Genomic DNA, 17,621 nt, shown 5'->3' on the forward strand with positions numbered 1-17,621 from the left:
TAAAAACTTTGAAATTATAATTCTTTTCAAAACTTCCAGTCAATAGACTTTTATCTTTTTTAGTGACTAGAGGAATCATCAACTTGGCATATTCCATACTAACGTGACATAGTGTTTATTTCAATTGATTCCACTATAACCACTAGGTTCCTACGTATACCCCTTCGACAAGAAATGAGTAAATTGATGGGATTTGAAGCTTGAAACTCTTGGTAGATAAAATTTAATTTACACAACCACCTCCAATTGAGTTGCTCCTTAGGGTTTATCAATTAGGTTTATTTTTCTAGTATTTTTGTGAGTACACAATATTGATATATCTACTACTATAGCTAACCCATTGCTTCACTAACATTAATCCCATAAGTGACTCTTATCTTTTTCATTATTTGTGGATTTCATATGAAATTAAAAATTTCACCCATCTCTATCCCTTGAGAAATTCCATCAAATAGTTGTCATGCATCTTGTAATCTTTCTATGTAAGAAAATTTTGATGCATATGGATCGAGCGTTGTAACATGGGCTCCAATAAAATTTGTAACACCTCCAGTCAACCACTCGAGTGTATCGCCACCTCTATAATTTGATATTTTTGAAATTTTCCCTTCAATTTTACTCATGTATCATTGGTGAAGCACGTTTAATCATTCTCCCATGTAATGAATTCATTTATAGGAATGAAATTGCATAAATGTCACTATTTAAATCACCTTTTACATGCAACACATTAAAATATATCAAGCCCCTAGGGTTAGCTCAATTGGTCAAGTTGTTGTTGCTAAAGCACCTCGTCATTGGGAGGTCATGGGTTCAATTTTCCTCGACGCCTTTGGGTATATGATTTGATTAGTTTGGCTTGTGGGATGTGATCACCTTGAGTGGATTTGCCTAGATTTTCCTCGAAAACAAAATAATATTAACATAAAAAATCATATAAAAATACTAATAAACACTTGTTTTTAAATGAAGAATTAACCGGTTGCATGTCTTAGACATTCCACCCTCCCATAGACCATGTTGCTCGTAAGCTTTCAATGATGGGTCACCCCGAAGACTGGGCCACAAATCTACAAGGAAAAAGGCTTATTTAAAGCTGGCTATGGCACCTAATTAATGTTGAACATGAATAGTGCCATAATACCAAACTTTAGTAGCCTTCCACTAATAATTTCCTATTCCACATCATCTCACAAAACCCATGGTATTGCACCCACTTCTCTGCACTCGCAAACCATGAGGCTATATGACTAAAATTCCAAGGATTTTGAATTCAACTGACTAGGGATGCCTCAAACTTGTACCTTATGGAAGTTCCATCTACCCTCGAGAGGTTTTCCTCGGTACCTTTCTGGCTTCACACCAAGGTAACCTATCCCTTTTTTTAAAATTCCACCTAGGGTTTTACTAGGATATAATCATGTCATAGGTTCACCCGTTCTTCCCATTCTGGGAGTCAAGTTACCTTCCATTGTACGAATGATGCAACACATGATGGGTGACTCTAACACACTTCACTTTTATGTGCACGCCCCTCCTTTGGAAAATGAAATATCTAAAGGCTCTTTATAAAATTATGATGAAGCATGTGTGTCTTTCGGCTTAGGCTTATTTTAATAATAACTTATCCACCTAGGAGTAAGTCCTTCATCACTTAGACCTAAGCCACATTTTTCATATTCATGGAGTCTAAGTGGCCCCATGCTCTATTCTTGGGCTTGCTTTACAACAGTAATGTATTTTATCAGTGTGATTTCATACCTACATAATTAGGCTATGTGAATTCAAAGAATATAAACATAAGTATAATGGCCTAAAACACAGGCGCATGGGCACGTGGGCACCAAAAGAATTCTTAAATCACGATGCTAAACATGATATGTACATCACACACTGAGGGGTCATCACAAAGGTGTTACACAAAATGTAAGATTTTATCTTATATTATTTTAGAGCAATAGTTTTGATTTTAACATAAACAAATAAGAAAAGTTTAAAATTAATCATTATTAAATTAAATACAATTAAAATCAATTCAATTAAAAAAAGTAATTCAGTGTTTTAATAAATTTCATTTACTTAACTAATCACATTGTTACTGAAACATAGATGTTATCTAAATTAGTATTATGGGTCGGTCCATAAAATATTTCATTTAAGTAATTAAAGATATCACTCAACAACTATCAAGGAATTGCATAAAACGACCAAAAAGAAGAGTTACCTAACTATACAATTTCTTGATACTTGATGTATGATATATTTAATTAAGTAATTAAAAGACATTATGGATTGAGCCACACGATTAATTAAGTAAATAAAATATATTATTGAATAATAAATATAATTATCTAAGTAAATAAAATGTTATAACAATAAATTAGAAAATGGAAAAAATATATAAACCAACATTGCAATATATTACAAATATCAACATTTAATATCATATATTTATATTTACATTAAAAGTTATTATTATATTATTTTAATTCATATATATATATATATAATCTATTATTAGTTGATTATTTGAAATAGTATGTATTATGTATTAATTATTACTTATTTGAAATAAATATATAATATTTTAATAGTTCATATTTAAGTTTTTATATTTATATAGCTTCTCGTTAAACTATGCATAGCTTTATATTAAAATGTAATATACTCATAGGAAGTTTTTTTAGGGGAATGAAGTTATGGTGGGGCATAATTCAAAACTTTAAATGAAATGAAATAATAATATAATATAATTTAAAAGGATAAAATATTAATAATAATAGATTGAATATTGAGATATTGTCAAACTCTAATATTGAGATATTGTCAAACTCTAATACAAGGACACGTATGGAGCTGTTAAATAAATAGATAAAATATAGACGATGACCTAGTCTAACTAATAGATGAAATTGCTTTTTGGCCTAAATAAAATAATACAATCTTTAGCAAGATTGTGATTTCTTGTTGTTTAAAGTACATTTTTAAATTAAATGCATAAATGGACTAAGCACACCCAAAAAGCCCAGAAAGTACATTTTAAAATTAAATGCATAAATGGACTAAGCACACCCAAAAAGCCCAGAGGCACTCCATCTTTGCAAATAAAAAACTAAACTTATAATTTAAAAAAATCTATATAGTAGTTTGCAAAAAAATGATGAGAAATAATGCTCGGAGAAAAGATCATTTTGTCTATTAGTTGAAGTAAGCTTCAATATATTAATAATAATAGATTGAATATTGAGATATTGTCAAACTCTAATATTGAGATATTGTTGTTTAAAGTACACTTTAAAATTAAATGTATAAATGGATTAAGCACATCCAAAAAGCCCAAGGCACTCCATCTTTGCAAATAAAAAATTAAACTTATAATTTAAAAAAATCTATATAATATTTTGAGAAAAATTGACGAGAAATAATGCTCGGAAAAAAGATCATTTTATCTATTAGTTGAAGTAAGCTTCTATTAAATATTTGTTGAGTAATGAATATTATTACATAAATTAATAATAAAATAAATAAAAAAATGAATAAAATGAATATTTATTTATACAAAACTGAAATTTTATTATATTTTAATGAACCTACCCTCATACATTATCATTATATTATATTATAATATAATAGTGATTTACATTAATTATAATATAATTATAATTCACACTTTAAATATACATAAAAATTAGTTTAAATAAAATAAAGTAATAAATATAATATAATTTCAAAATATAAAATATTGATAATAATTAGTTCACACTTTACATATGCCCAGAAACTAGACTAAATGAAATAAAATAATGAATATAATAATATATTGGAGAAAATGGAGAAACTGTCAAAACCCAAAAACGAAGTAGTTGCCAATTTTTTTTACTATAAATGTAGAAGAGGTTTAGGGGTTGTGGTAGACTGTAGTTTCTCTAAGTCCAATAGAAGAGAAGAGTTTATGTTGTGCGCTTCGTTTGCTTCGAAAATGAGACTCTCTTTTAGTTATGTGATCACACGTGTAATTCTATGCAAATGGGTGGCTGTGAGTAATGGCTGGCAGCCAGCCACTGCAACTTGGTACGGCAATCTTCATGGATTCGGGAGTGACGGTAATTGCAATATTGCATTGTAGTATTAGTATTATATTATATACAAATTGGAATGAAAGAGAAAATGAAACTGTATTTCTAATTTTGTTGCACTGCAGGAGGCGCATGTGGATTCGGAGGCATAGTGAAAGGATCCCCTTTCAATTCAAAAATAGCCGCAGGAAGTTCAGTCCTGTTCAAAGGTGGACAAGGCTGTGGAGCTTGCTATCAAGTAAAGTGCACTGAGAGGGGCGTTTGTTCTGGAAAGCCGGTGACTGTGGTGATCACTGATGAATGTCCAGGTGGCGGAGTCTGCGGAGGTGGCAAAACACACTTTGATCTCAGTGACTGTGGTGATCACTGATGAATGTCCAGGTGGCGGAGTCTGCGGAGGTGGCAAAACACACTTTGATCTCAGTGGTGCCTCCTTTGACAGCATTGCAGCTCCCGGTAAAGATGCAGACCTCCGTAAGATTGGAATCGTGCCTATATCATTCCAACGGTATTTTATATCTACTCTACTGAATTAACGCCCCATCAATAACAATTTGGCCCATTTATAATTTCAATTGTTTTTACATAAAACACACTTGCTTTTTGTTGGTTATGCAGGGTGCCTTGCCAATACTCGGGGATGAATGTTGCCTTCCACGTTGACGCAGGAGCCAATAATTTCTATTTCGCAGTATTTATTCAATATCAAGCAGGAGATGGTGATCTTGCAGCAGTTGAGCTACAACAGGTATTCTGCACATATATATACCCAAGTTTTATGATATATACACAGATTCATACTTTGTGTGTATATATATATATATGATGAGAGAGAGATTTATATAAGAGCTGGGATTTTGTGTCATATGATCTCCGTTTTTTTTTATTTGATTATGATGCAGGCAAACTCTAAATCATGGCAAAAGATGACACATAAATGGGGTGTAAACTGGGTTCTCAATAGCCCTAACCCTCTCCAAGCGCCTTTCTCTATTCGATTGACCTCTCTTTCCGGCAAGAAAACGCTCACGGCAAACAACGTTATCCCGAAAAATTGGCAACCCACTGCTACATACAAATCGAATGTCAACTATCACTAAGGGTCAATTGCACCCACTGCTCTCACTCTATGAGAGGCATGCCGCACACGCGTTGATATTTTTGTTTCTTTGTCAAGAAATTTTGTGTATATCATTAGCAACAGTGCTCTACTCCCTTCGAGTGTAAGAGTCCGCTAAACTCCCTTAGCAACAGTGCTCTACTCCCTTCGAGTATAAAGGAAGGGGTTTTGCATGACATGACGTTATATAATTTCGTATCATTAAATCTTTTTGTTTTTTAGATTTTAAATGCTTGTTTTTTTAAATATGTTAAAATAAATTGATTTTTATTATATTTGTGTTTTAGAGTTTTATCAATTTTAAAATGTAAATTTTGAACTATATTGCAATTTAGTTGCGAAAACAATAATGGAAAGCAATAATTTCATATATAACAAAAAAATCATAGATGAAATTCTAAAATGATTTAATTGTGTAAATAGGTTACTTATTCTACATTTGGGATGGGAAAATAGTGCACTGTTTCTAAAATAAAATATTAGACAAAAAATAATAATGTAAAATATAATATTAACTCATTTTAAAATAATACAAATTAAAAATAACTAACATAATAAACAGTTTCAATTTAGTTTGTTATATCGTAATTTTAGCTTTGGTCTCATGGATATATAGTTCTTTTACCAATTATATTTAAAAAATAATAAAATAATAAAATATTAGGTAAACAATAATAATGTAAAATATAATATTAATTCATTTAAAAATAACAAAAGTAGAAAATAACTAAAATAATAAATAGAACATAAAATATAATATTAACTCATTTTAAAATAATAAAAATTAAAAATAACTAAAATAATAAGCAGTTTCAATTCAGTTTGCTATATCGTAATTTTAGTTTTGGTCTCATGGACATATGGTTTTTTTTACCAATTATATTTAAAAAATAATAAAATAACCAGTTTACAATTTAAAAACTACTGATAACAAAAAAGACATGGTTCACTATTGATCATGAATTAAATAGTTAATTTTATTCTTAATAGATGGTTTTTATATAGAGAGATAAAGTAATTAAAAGTAAAATAAATTGAGTGCTTTATGCATTTTAGTACGAGCGAGTTGTGTAATCCATACGGAATTGACACATAGCATTTAAGAATAATTTGATAACGAAGTTTAATATGAACAATGTGTGTAATTCATTATATGATTTTGGTATATAAAAACATATGTATAAATAAAAAGAAAGATTCATACCATAAATAAATGTTTCCATATTAAGTAATACAATTTTATATTAATTTTAATTTGTATGATAAGTAATTGGAATTATTATTATTATTAACAATAAAAATAATGTGAGATAAATAAATGGACACAACAAGTGTCAATTTATAATAAACATCCAACCACTTACTTCATTATAGCTGACATGTTACATATATATATATAGTTATATGTATAGTCTCTCTGTGCTCCTCTTTTTTAATAACAAGGACTGGCATAGGTATATATATATATATATATATATATATATATATATATATATATATATATATATACCTACGCCAGTCCTTGTTAATTAAAAAAGAGGAGCATAGAGATATTTATGCTTTGTGGGACTACATCTTCATCATGTCCAATATATCACCCCGATCGTGGTAGGGAATTGAACTGGTGACTTCACATCAAGGAGTGCCTTAACAGAGCACGCAATCACTCTCTATCCAAGATCCTATGCACTATATATAAATAATTATAATTTTCATATATCTATGTAGATAGTCTATTTTTGATCCTCCTTTTTAATTGACAAGTACAAATAAAGTTCATAGCAATGGTATTAAAGTTATAGAAATTAAAAGTAGAATGTGTAAAAGTATAAGACTCTAATGGGAAGCTATAGAGATTACAAAGGATTGGAAGCGAAAAGGAAAGAATAAAAAAATGGGGGTAGAAAAGAGGAAAGAAAAAGAAATGAGGGTGGGGGGGGGGGATGATTTCAGAGGAGGAGAGGATAGGAGAGGTAAAGAAGGACCACGAAGTGAAAGGGAGTTGTTTTAAAGGTTAGTTTTTATGGAAATCAGTCATGCCCACTTGGTTTTTAACCTATCTTCCTCCACATTGAAACTAAACTTCCCCATATAACTACCACCTAATTGTCCATGTCACAATATGAAAATTTTCAAATTTTCAAAATTTTATAATTCATCTTTTATCAATAAAATTTATTTTTCTAGAATTTTAATCTACCCAAAATTGACAACTCTTGTGCTATAATTAACTCATTACATCACTAATTTTGATCTCATTACCCTTGATTTGACTCTTATATCTTTCATCTTTTGTGGATTGCATCCCCTATATTTCGTCTCAAATCGAGAGATTCACCCATCTCTGTCCCCTCAGGAATTATATCAAGTAGTGATCCAAGTGGATCTTCAAACAAAGTGGCATGGAAAATATCAAAATTCAAAGTGGTAGAAAAGCAAGTATCCTGACATCAGATCAAAGTGCTTGTCGCCCTGATTCCAATGGTGCAAATGGCACTCCAATCTATGTGTGGATGATGAAGTTGTGGTAGAAAGAAGGTTGCCTTGTTCCTATGGAAAATGAGGCTTTTCCCTAAAAGTGGCTTTAAGATTTTAAAAGGAAAAATCACAATCAGAGAAGTCAAAGGGGCGGACTTAAGGAGTAGCAGCGAAATCTCGATTAAATAGGAGTCAGTGACAAGCGATGGCCAATATCGGGACTTAAGGCAGGTGACATGTGATCGGCATCAGCGATCGGAGGAGCAATCAGATTGGCGGATCGGCATCGGCGACATCGAGATGATCAGATTGGTGGATCAGGTCAGCGAAACCTAAGGACCGAGACCCCTGGACTGTAGCGATGTGATATGCCAATGCGATATGCTGATATTGGTGATATCGGCGATCGACGATCGGTGATATCAACGATTAGCGATCGACGGTCGACAATCCTCGCTAATAGGACTATGGAACAAGTGACTTGCGATTTGCGATTAGCGCGGACCCAATTATGTTATAAAGCTCGATTTCGTATAATTTGAAATCCGGGTAAAAGGATTTTGGTCGGTTTTTTCCAATGTTTTGTGTATTATCACTTGGAACCAACAAGGCCTATTTCTAAGGTTTGTTGCACCTGTCGACCCTTCCATCTAAACGGCCTCTATTATAAACAAAACAACTATGATTTTTAAGCGACATTGTGTTATAAAGCCCAAGGCATGCAGTAGTGTATGGGAGAGAGGATTTTCGGCATGCAGTTCGAGGTAGGAGAGCTTTTAAAAGGGCCGATAGTGTATTTTGTCTGATTTGGACAAATCTTATATGTTTTCAGCCCCTCTCAATGCCATAGACACATTGGTACTATCCATTTCTCCATTTGAGGTCTCCATTTCATAGCCATTTTCCAGAATGGGTGTATAAGCCACCTTTTTATGTAACTGGTGATCGTAATTCTCTTCTTTTCATGTCATTTAATATATGAAGGCCTTGCCATTGATCAAGAAAGGCCCGCAGACATAGTCCGAGTTGGACGAACTCCATTATCAATTCTTGTTGTCTTCTTGTCGTGCCTTTATGTGTTCCTTCTTCTTTTATGTGTGCACATTAGATTTCTGTGTTAAGCTGAAATTTCTAAATGTGATTCTTTTCATACATCTATAAGCAAAAGATCCCTGGATCAATTGGTATCAGAGCAGGTCTTTTTAGATGTGAATTGCATGTTTGTATGATAACAAGAGATAGACTTCGAAGAGGCGAAGGGGAATTATAGACTTTCGATCTCGAAGCAGGGCATGCACATCGAAGGAGAAACTTGGTAGAAGATGAAGCTCATCTCGAAGAGGAGCGCAATTTCTGCAAGACCTTCTATTCAATGGCAGAGAATATTAGTCAGTTGGTTTTAAGGCTCCAAAAAGTAGAGGAGAGAAAGCCAGAAGAACAAGGTTTAGCTGGTGGAGAGAACCCCCTCCTCCTTCCACGAGTGAGGATTCTCCTTCCTCTCACCACCATAATCGTAGAAATTCAACGGATGCATCTAAGAAACATTTCTTTAAATTAGATGTTAAATTTGATCTTCCCATGTTTAATGGTGAAAGTAATGCAAAAAATCTTAATAATTGGATAAGGTTGATTGAGATTTACTACAGGATTCAATAGATCGTGGAGGATGAGGCAAAGATTCAGTTGGCCTCTCTATGACTGAGCAGCATTGCTCTTGTTTGGTGGGAGAGAAAATTGCAGCACATTAAGAATGTGGGTAACCTCTTTTCCTCATGGCCTGATTTTATTTCTGCATTAAAGGAACAATTTTATCCTTTAGGATACAAGCAAAAAGCTTTAATGAATTGGAAATATTTAAGGCAAGGCAAAGGTCAGGATGTTCAGAGTTTTATAGAGGAGTTTAGGAAGAAAGCACTTAATCTGGGTATTGCACTTGATACACCTGAAGTTGTAACTAAGTATATTGGCTCATTGCATAGCTACATTAGGCATTCATTTTTGTTGTTTGAACCAACCACTATTGACGCAGCCAGCGTAAAGGCAATCCATATTGAGAACAGGGGCAAAAATGAAAGAGATGATCATTCTAGAAAACCACCGTTCAAACCTCCCAATGGCAAAACTAAAGCGAAATGGAAAGGAAAGGAGAAGAAGATGAAAGCAACCAAAGAAGTAGAAAGGCTGTATTGCAATCACTGCAAAAAGGAAGGCCACGATGACGATCACTGTTGGAAACAGCACCCAGAAAAGCGTCCAAAGAAGTATGGAGGAAAAGGGAAGTAGAAGACAGTGGTAACTGCGCAGCAAGAACTTGGATCGGATTTCGGAGATGAAGCATTAATCACAACCGTGGGAACAAAAGGTACTCTTACACCTCATGTTAATTCTGAATCACATGAAGCCTGCACAAGTTCTATAAAGGATTCCCTTCTTAATGACCGAAATAGAATTGAATTGATTCATATCAGAGTTGTTGTAAATCTTACTAAAGTAAAAACTCTGTTTGATATTGGATCCCAAGAAAACTTAATCGCAGAATCCTTGGTAAAGAAACTCGGCTTGGAAAAAAAACCACACCCAAAACCTTACCCACTTGGATGGATACATGATAAAGCAAAATTGAATGTAACCAAGTAGTGTAAAGTAAAATTTGTAATCACTTCTAAGCTAGTGGATGAAGTAGAACTGGATGTGATTCCATTGGATATCTGTGGCATGGTGTTGGGGAGCCCATATATGTATGATAGAAAGGCAATCTTATTTCGTCACGAAAACAAATACCAAATCACAAAAGATGGGGTAGAATATATAATAAGGGCTCATCAAAATAAAATCAATGCCAGCCTTGTAAGCACTGGACAAATGAAAAGGCCAGTGAATTCCTGTAAGGGTTGCATGTTGATGGTTGTAAGGGAAAAAGAGGAAAAATTAGCTAATGCTTTCCAGGGCTGCGATTAGGAACATAAATAGGAATTATTTGAATTAATTTCTACTTATGAGGAGTTGTTTCAGGAACCGAGGGGATTACCTCTCAAAGAGGGAAATCCAACATGAAATCCATTTGCAGCATGACACTCCTTTACTGAATATTGGCATGTACAGGATGTCGACCATTGAGATGGAGGAAACCAAGAAATAGGTGCAAGAATTGCTGGACCAAGGGGTCATAAGGCCAAGCACTTCTCCGTGTGGCTCACCAATTGTCTTAGTCCCAAAGAAAGATGATACATGGAGGATGTGTGTGGATTACCACACACTAAACAAGATCACAGTGAAAAATCACTACCCTCTTCCATGCATTAATGACTTATTAGATCAGTTAAAGAATGCTGTTTACTTCACAAAATTAGATTTTCATAGTGGCTATCATTAGGTCTGAATTACAGAGCAGGATGTGTGGAAAATTGCCTTCAAGACCAAATAGGGGCTGTTCGAATGGATGGTGATACCATGCAGACTTTGCAACTCTCCAGCCACTTTTATGAGGGTCATGAATGATCTCATTTGACCTTTCATTGATGAATTTTTTCTTGTATATTTAGATGATATACTTGTCTTTAGTAAAAGTTGGGTTGAACATGTGTGTCATGTAAAGAAAGTGCTTGATGTACTAAAAAAAGAAAAGCTCTTTAGAAAGTTGTCATAGTGTGAGTTCGAGAAAACCTCTTTGGGTTACCTAGGTCATATTGTTGGTCATGGTCAGTTAAATATTGATCCTTCTAAAGTTGAAGAAATTGTAAATTGGCCTAAGCCTACTAGTGTAACCGAGGTCCGTAGCTTTTTAGGTGCAGTCTAGTATTGGAGGAGATTTATTGCTAATTTCTCTATTATTGCAGCACCTCTGCACACATTGACAAGCATGAAACGGGTCTTCCAATGGGGAGGAAGACAACAGAAGTCCTTCGAAAGTTTGAAGGAAAATATCAGCACCATGCCAGCCTTAGCCTTACTCGATCTCCAACTGCCATTCGAGATCGAAAACGATGCCAGTGGTTATGCCATGAGAGTTGTACTGATGCAGCAAAATAAGCCGACTTGTTACCATTCTGAGAAGCTTTCTCAAGCTGTGATAAACTATGCCACTTATGACAAGGAGCTTTATGCCTTGGTGCAGAGTGTGAAAAAGTGGAAACAGTACCTGATCGACAAGGAGACCATCATCCATACAAATCATTAGCCCTTGTAGTTCCTTCAATCACAAACCAAGTTGCAACAATCTCGTCATTTCAGGTGGATGGGTTCTCTTCAACAATTTCATCTGGTAATAAAGTATAAGAAGGGCACTAGCAATAAAGTGGCCAATATGATATCTCGCCCTCCTATTTCTGCTTCTGTTATTTTACATAATGCTTCGTTGTCTTTTGAGAGTTATGTTAAACAATATGCTAACGATGATGACATTAAGGAGATTTATGAAAAACTAATCCATGGTTCAGAGGTGGACAACTATCATTTGTAGGGGAAACTGTTTTATCACCTTGGTAAATTGTGTATTCTCATGGGGGAAAGAGTACATGTAATTCAAGAGGCCCACACCTCTCTTGTGTCTGGACACTTTGGTGTTGAAAAGACTTTATGTCATGTACAAAGATTTTGTTTTTGGCCTCATATGAAAAACATTGTGACTCGCTATGTAAAGGGTTGTGTGATTTGTTTTGTTTCAAAGCCCTCTAATAGAAAACTCGGGCTCTACACACCACTCCCTATTCCGAGTCGTCCATGGGAAAGTGTGTCAATGGACTTTGTAGGAGTTTTGCCTCTCTCTAGGAAGATTCACGACTATTTTCATGTCGTCGTTGATCGTTTTAGCAAGATGCATAAATGGATTAAGAACCTCCAAGAATCCCTAGAGGTGCTCTAAAGGCAAGATAGTTTTGATATCCTCAATCCCTACAAAGACGCTATAAGAAAAATATTGTTTATCCTTGAATATTGGATGCATAAAAGTGTCGAGTTGCTGATATAGAGATGGGGAGAAAATCAACCATAGTATTTGCTTTTGAGATTGCCGCAAATTAGGGAGCCATGTTATCCCAGACCCTACAATTTCTGAGTTTGAGTAATAACCTTTGTACACTGATTGTTGAGCTTTTAAGATGAGCATCTCTCAACTAACTTCTAGAGGAATAGAGCCAAACAAGGTAGGCACTAAATCAGAGGCAAATTCTATGATTTTTCCACACATACATAAATAGAACCACCTCTATGCGGCACCATGCGCTACCTAGGAGCCATAATGTGGGAAGCAAGAAAACGAGAGAAGAAATTTGATAGAGACAATTGCGCAAAATAACATTCTCTAGGTTTGACTACCACCTCCAAGAACTATATCTAAAAATCACAAAGTCATCACCTAGGTTCTAACCCAAAGGGATACACTCAAGGAGATGAAGGAATTCTAAGCAAGAAAGAGACATATACTGATTCCACAAGATACAAACTTGAACAGACTTCAAATTAAAACTATATTTCTTCCAAAAATCTACCGAAAAGGCCCTCCAACTATAGGAATTTAAGGGTTAAACACAAGTAAGATAACCCTTTGAATCAACCTAAAAGAAAGCAAAGGAATTACAATAGAACACATGAATAATAACTCCAATGCTAAACAACTAGAATGAACCAAATATGAGAACCAAAAGGTAACTAAAACCAAACAGAAAAGTACCCTACCAATACCCTAAAACCAAAACTGGACAGGGGTAAGATATACCTTGAAATTGGCTATTTGGTAAAGGAAGCTCTGAAAAGACGACCACCAATTCGAATTCCAGCCCCAAATGCAGATTGTCAATGTACATGAAGAAGAACATGGATCCAAAGACTTGATTAGGCTATTAGGGTCCAAACCTGACCCCCTTATTTATGTAAAAGGATCGAGTCATAGTTATAGTTAAGTAAAGAGTCAATAATCCCATATTAATAATTGTAAGTGGTTGACCTGCATTTAAAGAAGGGAGCACAGTTAGTTGCAAATGGGCCATGGTATTAATAAGAACCATGGTATTGACCCATGGTATTGCATGTATGAATCCTATATAAAGGATAGATACTCCCCTCGAGGAGCGTCGTGTCTTATTTTGTAATTAAGCCTAGCTCTATTGGAGGTTGCCCCCTCGAAGAGGCAAGTGAACATTGCGTTGCTTTCTGAATAATAAAATACTTGCTGTTATTTCTTATTATTCTGACTTCTCAGTATATTTCTTCGCATATTTGTTATTCTGTTATCTTGTTGCAGGTTAAGAGCATAACAAGTGGTATCAAAGCACTTTCCCGGGCTGGTGGGATCTCCATTTTTAGCAATTTTTTTTTGGCTAGAGACGTGTTTCGGTGTCTTTAAACCATGAGATCTGTCATTGAGCACATAAACCTATGGATATGGAGAGGCATGTATGCAGGAAATACAAGAGGTGGTCACGCTTGTTGGACTCCCTTGTAACCCCTGTGGGTACCCCTTCGAGTAGTAGTGCATTAGATAGAACCACACATGGACTGTCTTCCAAGTACCCTCTAGGTATATCAGAAGCCCCCTAGGCTCTCTTGAAACCTCGCCATAGATAAACCATTGGCCATCTTGCTGCTGTAGTACACCAAGAACAACACTCGGGGAGATTACTCGCACATACGATAGAGTAGTTGGGTTGTATGGCTATGGGTATGGTTGATCCTCCTTGGTTAGTGCCCTAAAAGATTGGGCCGAGTACTACTGTCAAACCCTTATGTATATTGCGATCTGTAGAACCTGACACTCCTTGAGACCATAGTAGTAAGAGAACCTTTTTTTAATTCCTCTGATCCCTTATTGGACTGTAGAGAGACCTATCAATGCAATTAAATAGTTAATCCATTTTTATATATGAAAATATTAAATTTAAATAAGTGATTGAATAATCCATTTTTATATATGAAGATAATAAATTTAAATCAGTGATTGACTAAATTCACAAGTCACAAAAATGTTTTAATGTTCATACTCACTTAAGAAGCCATACAACAATATTCATCAATGCATAAATAAGTCATGTCACTTGCAGGGATTTGAACCTAGGTGGGGAAGATTACAACTATTTTGCTAAACCACCAAAGATAACACTAGTTGATTGATAATTATTAAGTATACTAGGAACGCCGATAAAAATTGCCTTGTAAGCTTATTCCTCAAGCTCAAGAAAAGATAGAAAAGATAGATCAACGCCTTAGAATTCAGCCTCTTCGAGGGGGAAACCTCCTTTACATTACATAAATGAACAATTATTGGATGATACAAATGACAAAACCTCCTTTCTATATATAGGAGTCTAAGGAGTCACAATATAATCCAACCGACCTAACAATAATAATATAAAGCCACAAAAATAACAATAGAGGGATTCTATGGGGCACAGAAATAACAATATGGGGGTAATAGGGGCACAACAATATAAATAAGGGGTATAACTACAATAGTAATTGGGTAATCACTAGTATTATAGGGACCCAACATGCCCCTCTCCTTCAAAAAAGTGTTTTCCTCAACGCTTGAGTAGTTCTGGATACTTCTGCATAAAATTCTCATCCTCCCATGTGGAATCTTCAACGGATAAGTTCTTCCACTTGATAAGATACTCTGAAATTGATCGATTTTGTAGCTGTCGAGTTCTTGTTTCTGTGACTGCTTCTGGTTCCAATATAGTTTTTCCTTCCTCATCATGTTCTGACAATATTGTTTGAATTGGGAGCTTGTCGCCTATAACCTTCTTTAAACATGAAACATGGAAAACTGGGTGCAATCGAGAAGCTGCAGGAAGCTCCAATTTGTATGCTATAGTACCAATCTTTTGCAACACCTTGTATGGACCATAATACTTTGGTGATAATTTATTATCCTTCTTACCCTGCTTTAGGGACATTTGCTTATATGGTTGTAGCCGTAGGAATACCCAATCACCTACATCAAAACTTCTTTCACTCCAATGTTGATCTACCTGTTGTTTCATTCTATTTTGTGCCAACACGAGGTTATCCTTTAAGAGTTGGAGGACTTGTTGTTGATGTTCGATGTGATGTTTCACTGCCTGAACCTTAGACTTTTCTCTTAAATATGATGTGATGGATGGTGGTTGATACCCATAAAGTGCCATAAATGGGGTCATTTTTGTTGTTGTATGGAAGGAAGTGTTATACCACCATTCAGCCAGAGGCAACCATTTGACCCATTGTGTCTGTTTATCAGATACAAAGCAACGAAGATATCTTTCCAAACATTTGTTTACTATCTCAGTTTGCCCATTATATCGAGGATGATAAGATGAGCTATGAGCTAACTGAGTACCAAGACAAGGAAATAATTCTGTCCAAAAATTTCCAGTGAAAATGGGATCTCTGTCACTTACAATAATCTTTGGGTTTCCATGTAGCTTTTGAACTGTTTTCATAAATGCAGTAGAAATTGTACTGGCTTTAAATGGATGTGATAATGCACAAAAGTGTACATACTTGGTAAATCTGTCAACTACCACCATGATGACACTCTTTCCCTCAGACTTGGGTAAACCTGTGATAAAATCCATTGAAACCTCCTCCCAACATTGGCTTGGAATGGATAAAGGTTGTAATAGACTCGGTGTCTTAATTGTTTCAACTTTATTTTGTTGGCAAACCAAACATTCGGCCACAAACTTTTGAATATCTGATTTAAGGCCATCCCAAAAAAATTCCTTCTTAACCCTGTGGTAAGTTTTTAAAAATCCTGAGTGCCCTCCTAAGGGAGAAGTGTGCAATTCCATAAGAATCTTTTGTTTTAGCTGGGAATTCTTACAGAGGTATAAGCAATCTTTGTACCATAACGAATCATTTTGCCAGCTAAATGTATCAGAAGTACTGGAGTCTTGTTGTAGCTTTCAAATAAGTGCCCACACTTCTTCGTCATTCTTCCATTCCTCCCTTGCTTCATTTATCCAATCTGGTTGGATAATAGAAATGGCACACAACAATGCTTCCACATCCTCATCCTTTCTTGAGAGTGCATCTGCCACCACATTTTGCTTCCCTTTTTTGTAGATGATTTCAAAGTCATAACCCAACATCTTTGTGACCCACTTTTGTTGCTCTTTAGAGGATAATCTTTGTTCTAAAAAGTATTTAAGGCTATCATGATCCGTTTTTATCTTGAAGTGTCTTCCCACCAATGCATTACAGGATATGGTCGGATTTATTTGTTCTTCATCTAGGCTTTTTTCCTGGAGTATATCCTCTTCTTTTGACCTTTCTTGCTCCTTTTCTTCTTCCTCTTCACAATCTATGTAGAATAATTTCTTCTTAGCACACTTATGACCTTTTGTGTATTTGCTATCACAACTGTAACAAAGCCCTTTTTCTCTTTTTTCTTCCAATTGTTGTGGTGTCAACCTTGTAGGTTGTGGAAGACTAGGGGCAACAACACTTCTGTCTTTATAGTTGTGAGTGGTATGCTTTCTAGTTGCCATAATTTTGCTTTCCATTTTTCTTGCTAACCTGAATGCCTTCTCTAATGAATCAGGTTCCCAAAGGCAAACATCTTGTTGGATATTATCCTTTAAAGACCCTATGAACACATAAATCCTATGCTGCTCTGGAATATCTTTTACCCTTATGTTCAATTTTTGGAACTCCTCAATGTGCTCCATTATTGAACCCTTTTGTTTGAGACTTATCAATTGGCTAAAAAAAGTGTTGCTTTATGTATCCTCATAATGTGCTATCAATTCTTCCGTAAAAATTGCTCAAGTGATAAATTGTTTACGAGAACAAAGCCATTGATACCATACAAACTGATTTGGTTCTAAATATACAGTTGTCATATGTACCTTTTGTGCGTTTTGCACATTATTGAGATCGAAGAATGGCTTCATCTGTAATATCCATGTGGCGGGATCCTTGCCATCAAACTTCCTCATATCGATTTTTGGAATATGGTGATTCTTCGATCC

General features: G+C 34.9%; 1 protein-coding gene across 1 annotated transcript; it reads left to right on the forward strand.

Moving 5' to 3' along the window:
- Window positions 1–3,979: 3,979 nt before the first annotated feature.
- On the forward strand, window positions 3,980–5,176 carry LOC149159419 (expansin-B16-like). Its single transcript, XM_089434304.1, has 5 exons — window positions 3,980–4,103; window positions 4,202–4,384; window positions 4,458–4,584; window positions 4,695–4,824; window positions 4,979–5,176. Exons 1-5 carry the CDS (start codon window positions 3,980–3,982, stop codon window positions 5,174–5,176), a joined length of 762 nt encoding a protein of 253 aa, XP_089290430.1.
- The last annotated feature ends 12,445 nt before the right edge of the window (window positions 5,177–17,621 follow it).

This window comes from Pinus tabuliformis, chromosome 5_2, assembly GCF_031772625.1.
Source record: "Pinus tabuliformis cultivar Carrire ecotype Pingquan chromosome 5_2, CPIR1, whole genome shotgun sequence".
In the NCBI taxonomy this organism is placed as follows: domain Eukaryota; kingdom Viridiplantae; phylum Streptophyta; class Pinopsida; order Pinales; family Pinaceae; genus Pinus; species Pinus tabuliformis.

What these genes read in the sequence shown, in the direction of transcription:
- LOC149159419 (XM_089434304.1), top strand. Translation starts at nt 3,980, where the DNA reads ATGAGACTCTCTTTTAGTTATGTGATCACACGTGTAATTCTATGCAAA. An exon ending in TCATGGATTCGGGAGTGACG is followed by an intron (nt 4,104 to 4,201) that starts GTAATTGCAATA and finishes GTTGCACTGCAG; the next exon opens with GAGGCGCATGTGGATTCGGA. An exon ending in GATCACTGATGAATGTCCAG is followed by an intron (nt 4,385 to 4,457) that starts GTGGCGGAGTCT and finishes ATGAATGTCCAG; the next exon opens with GTGGCGGAGTCTGCGGAGGT.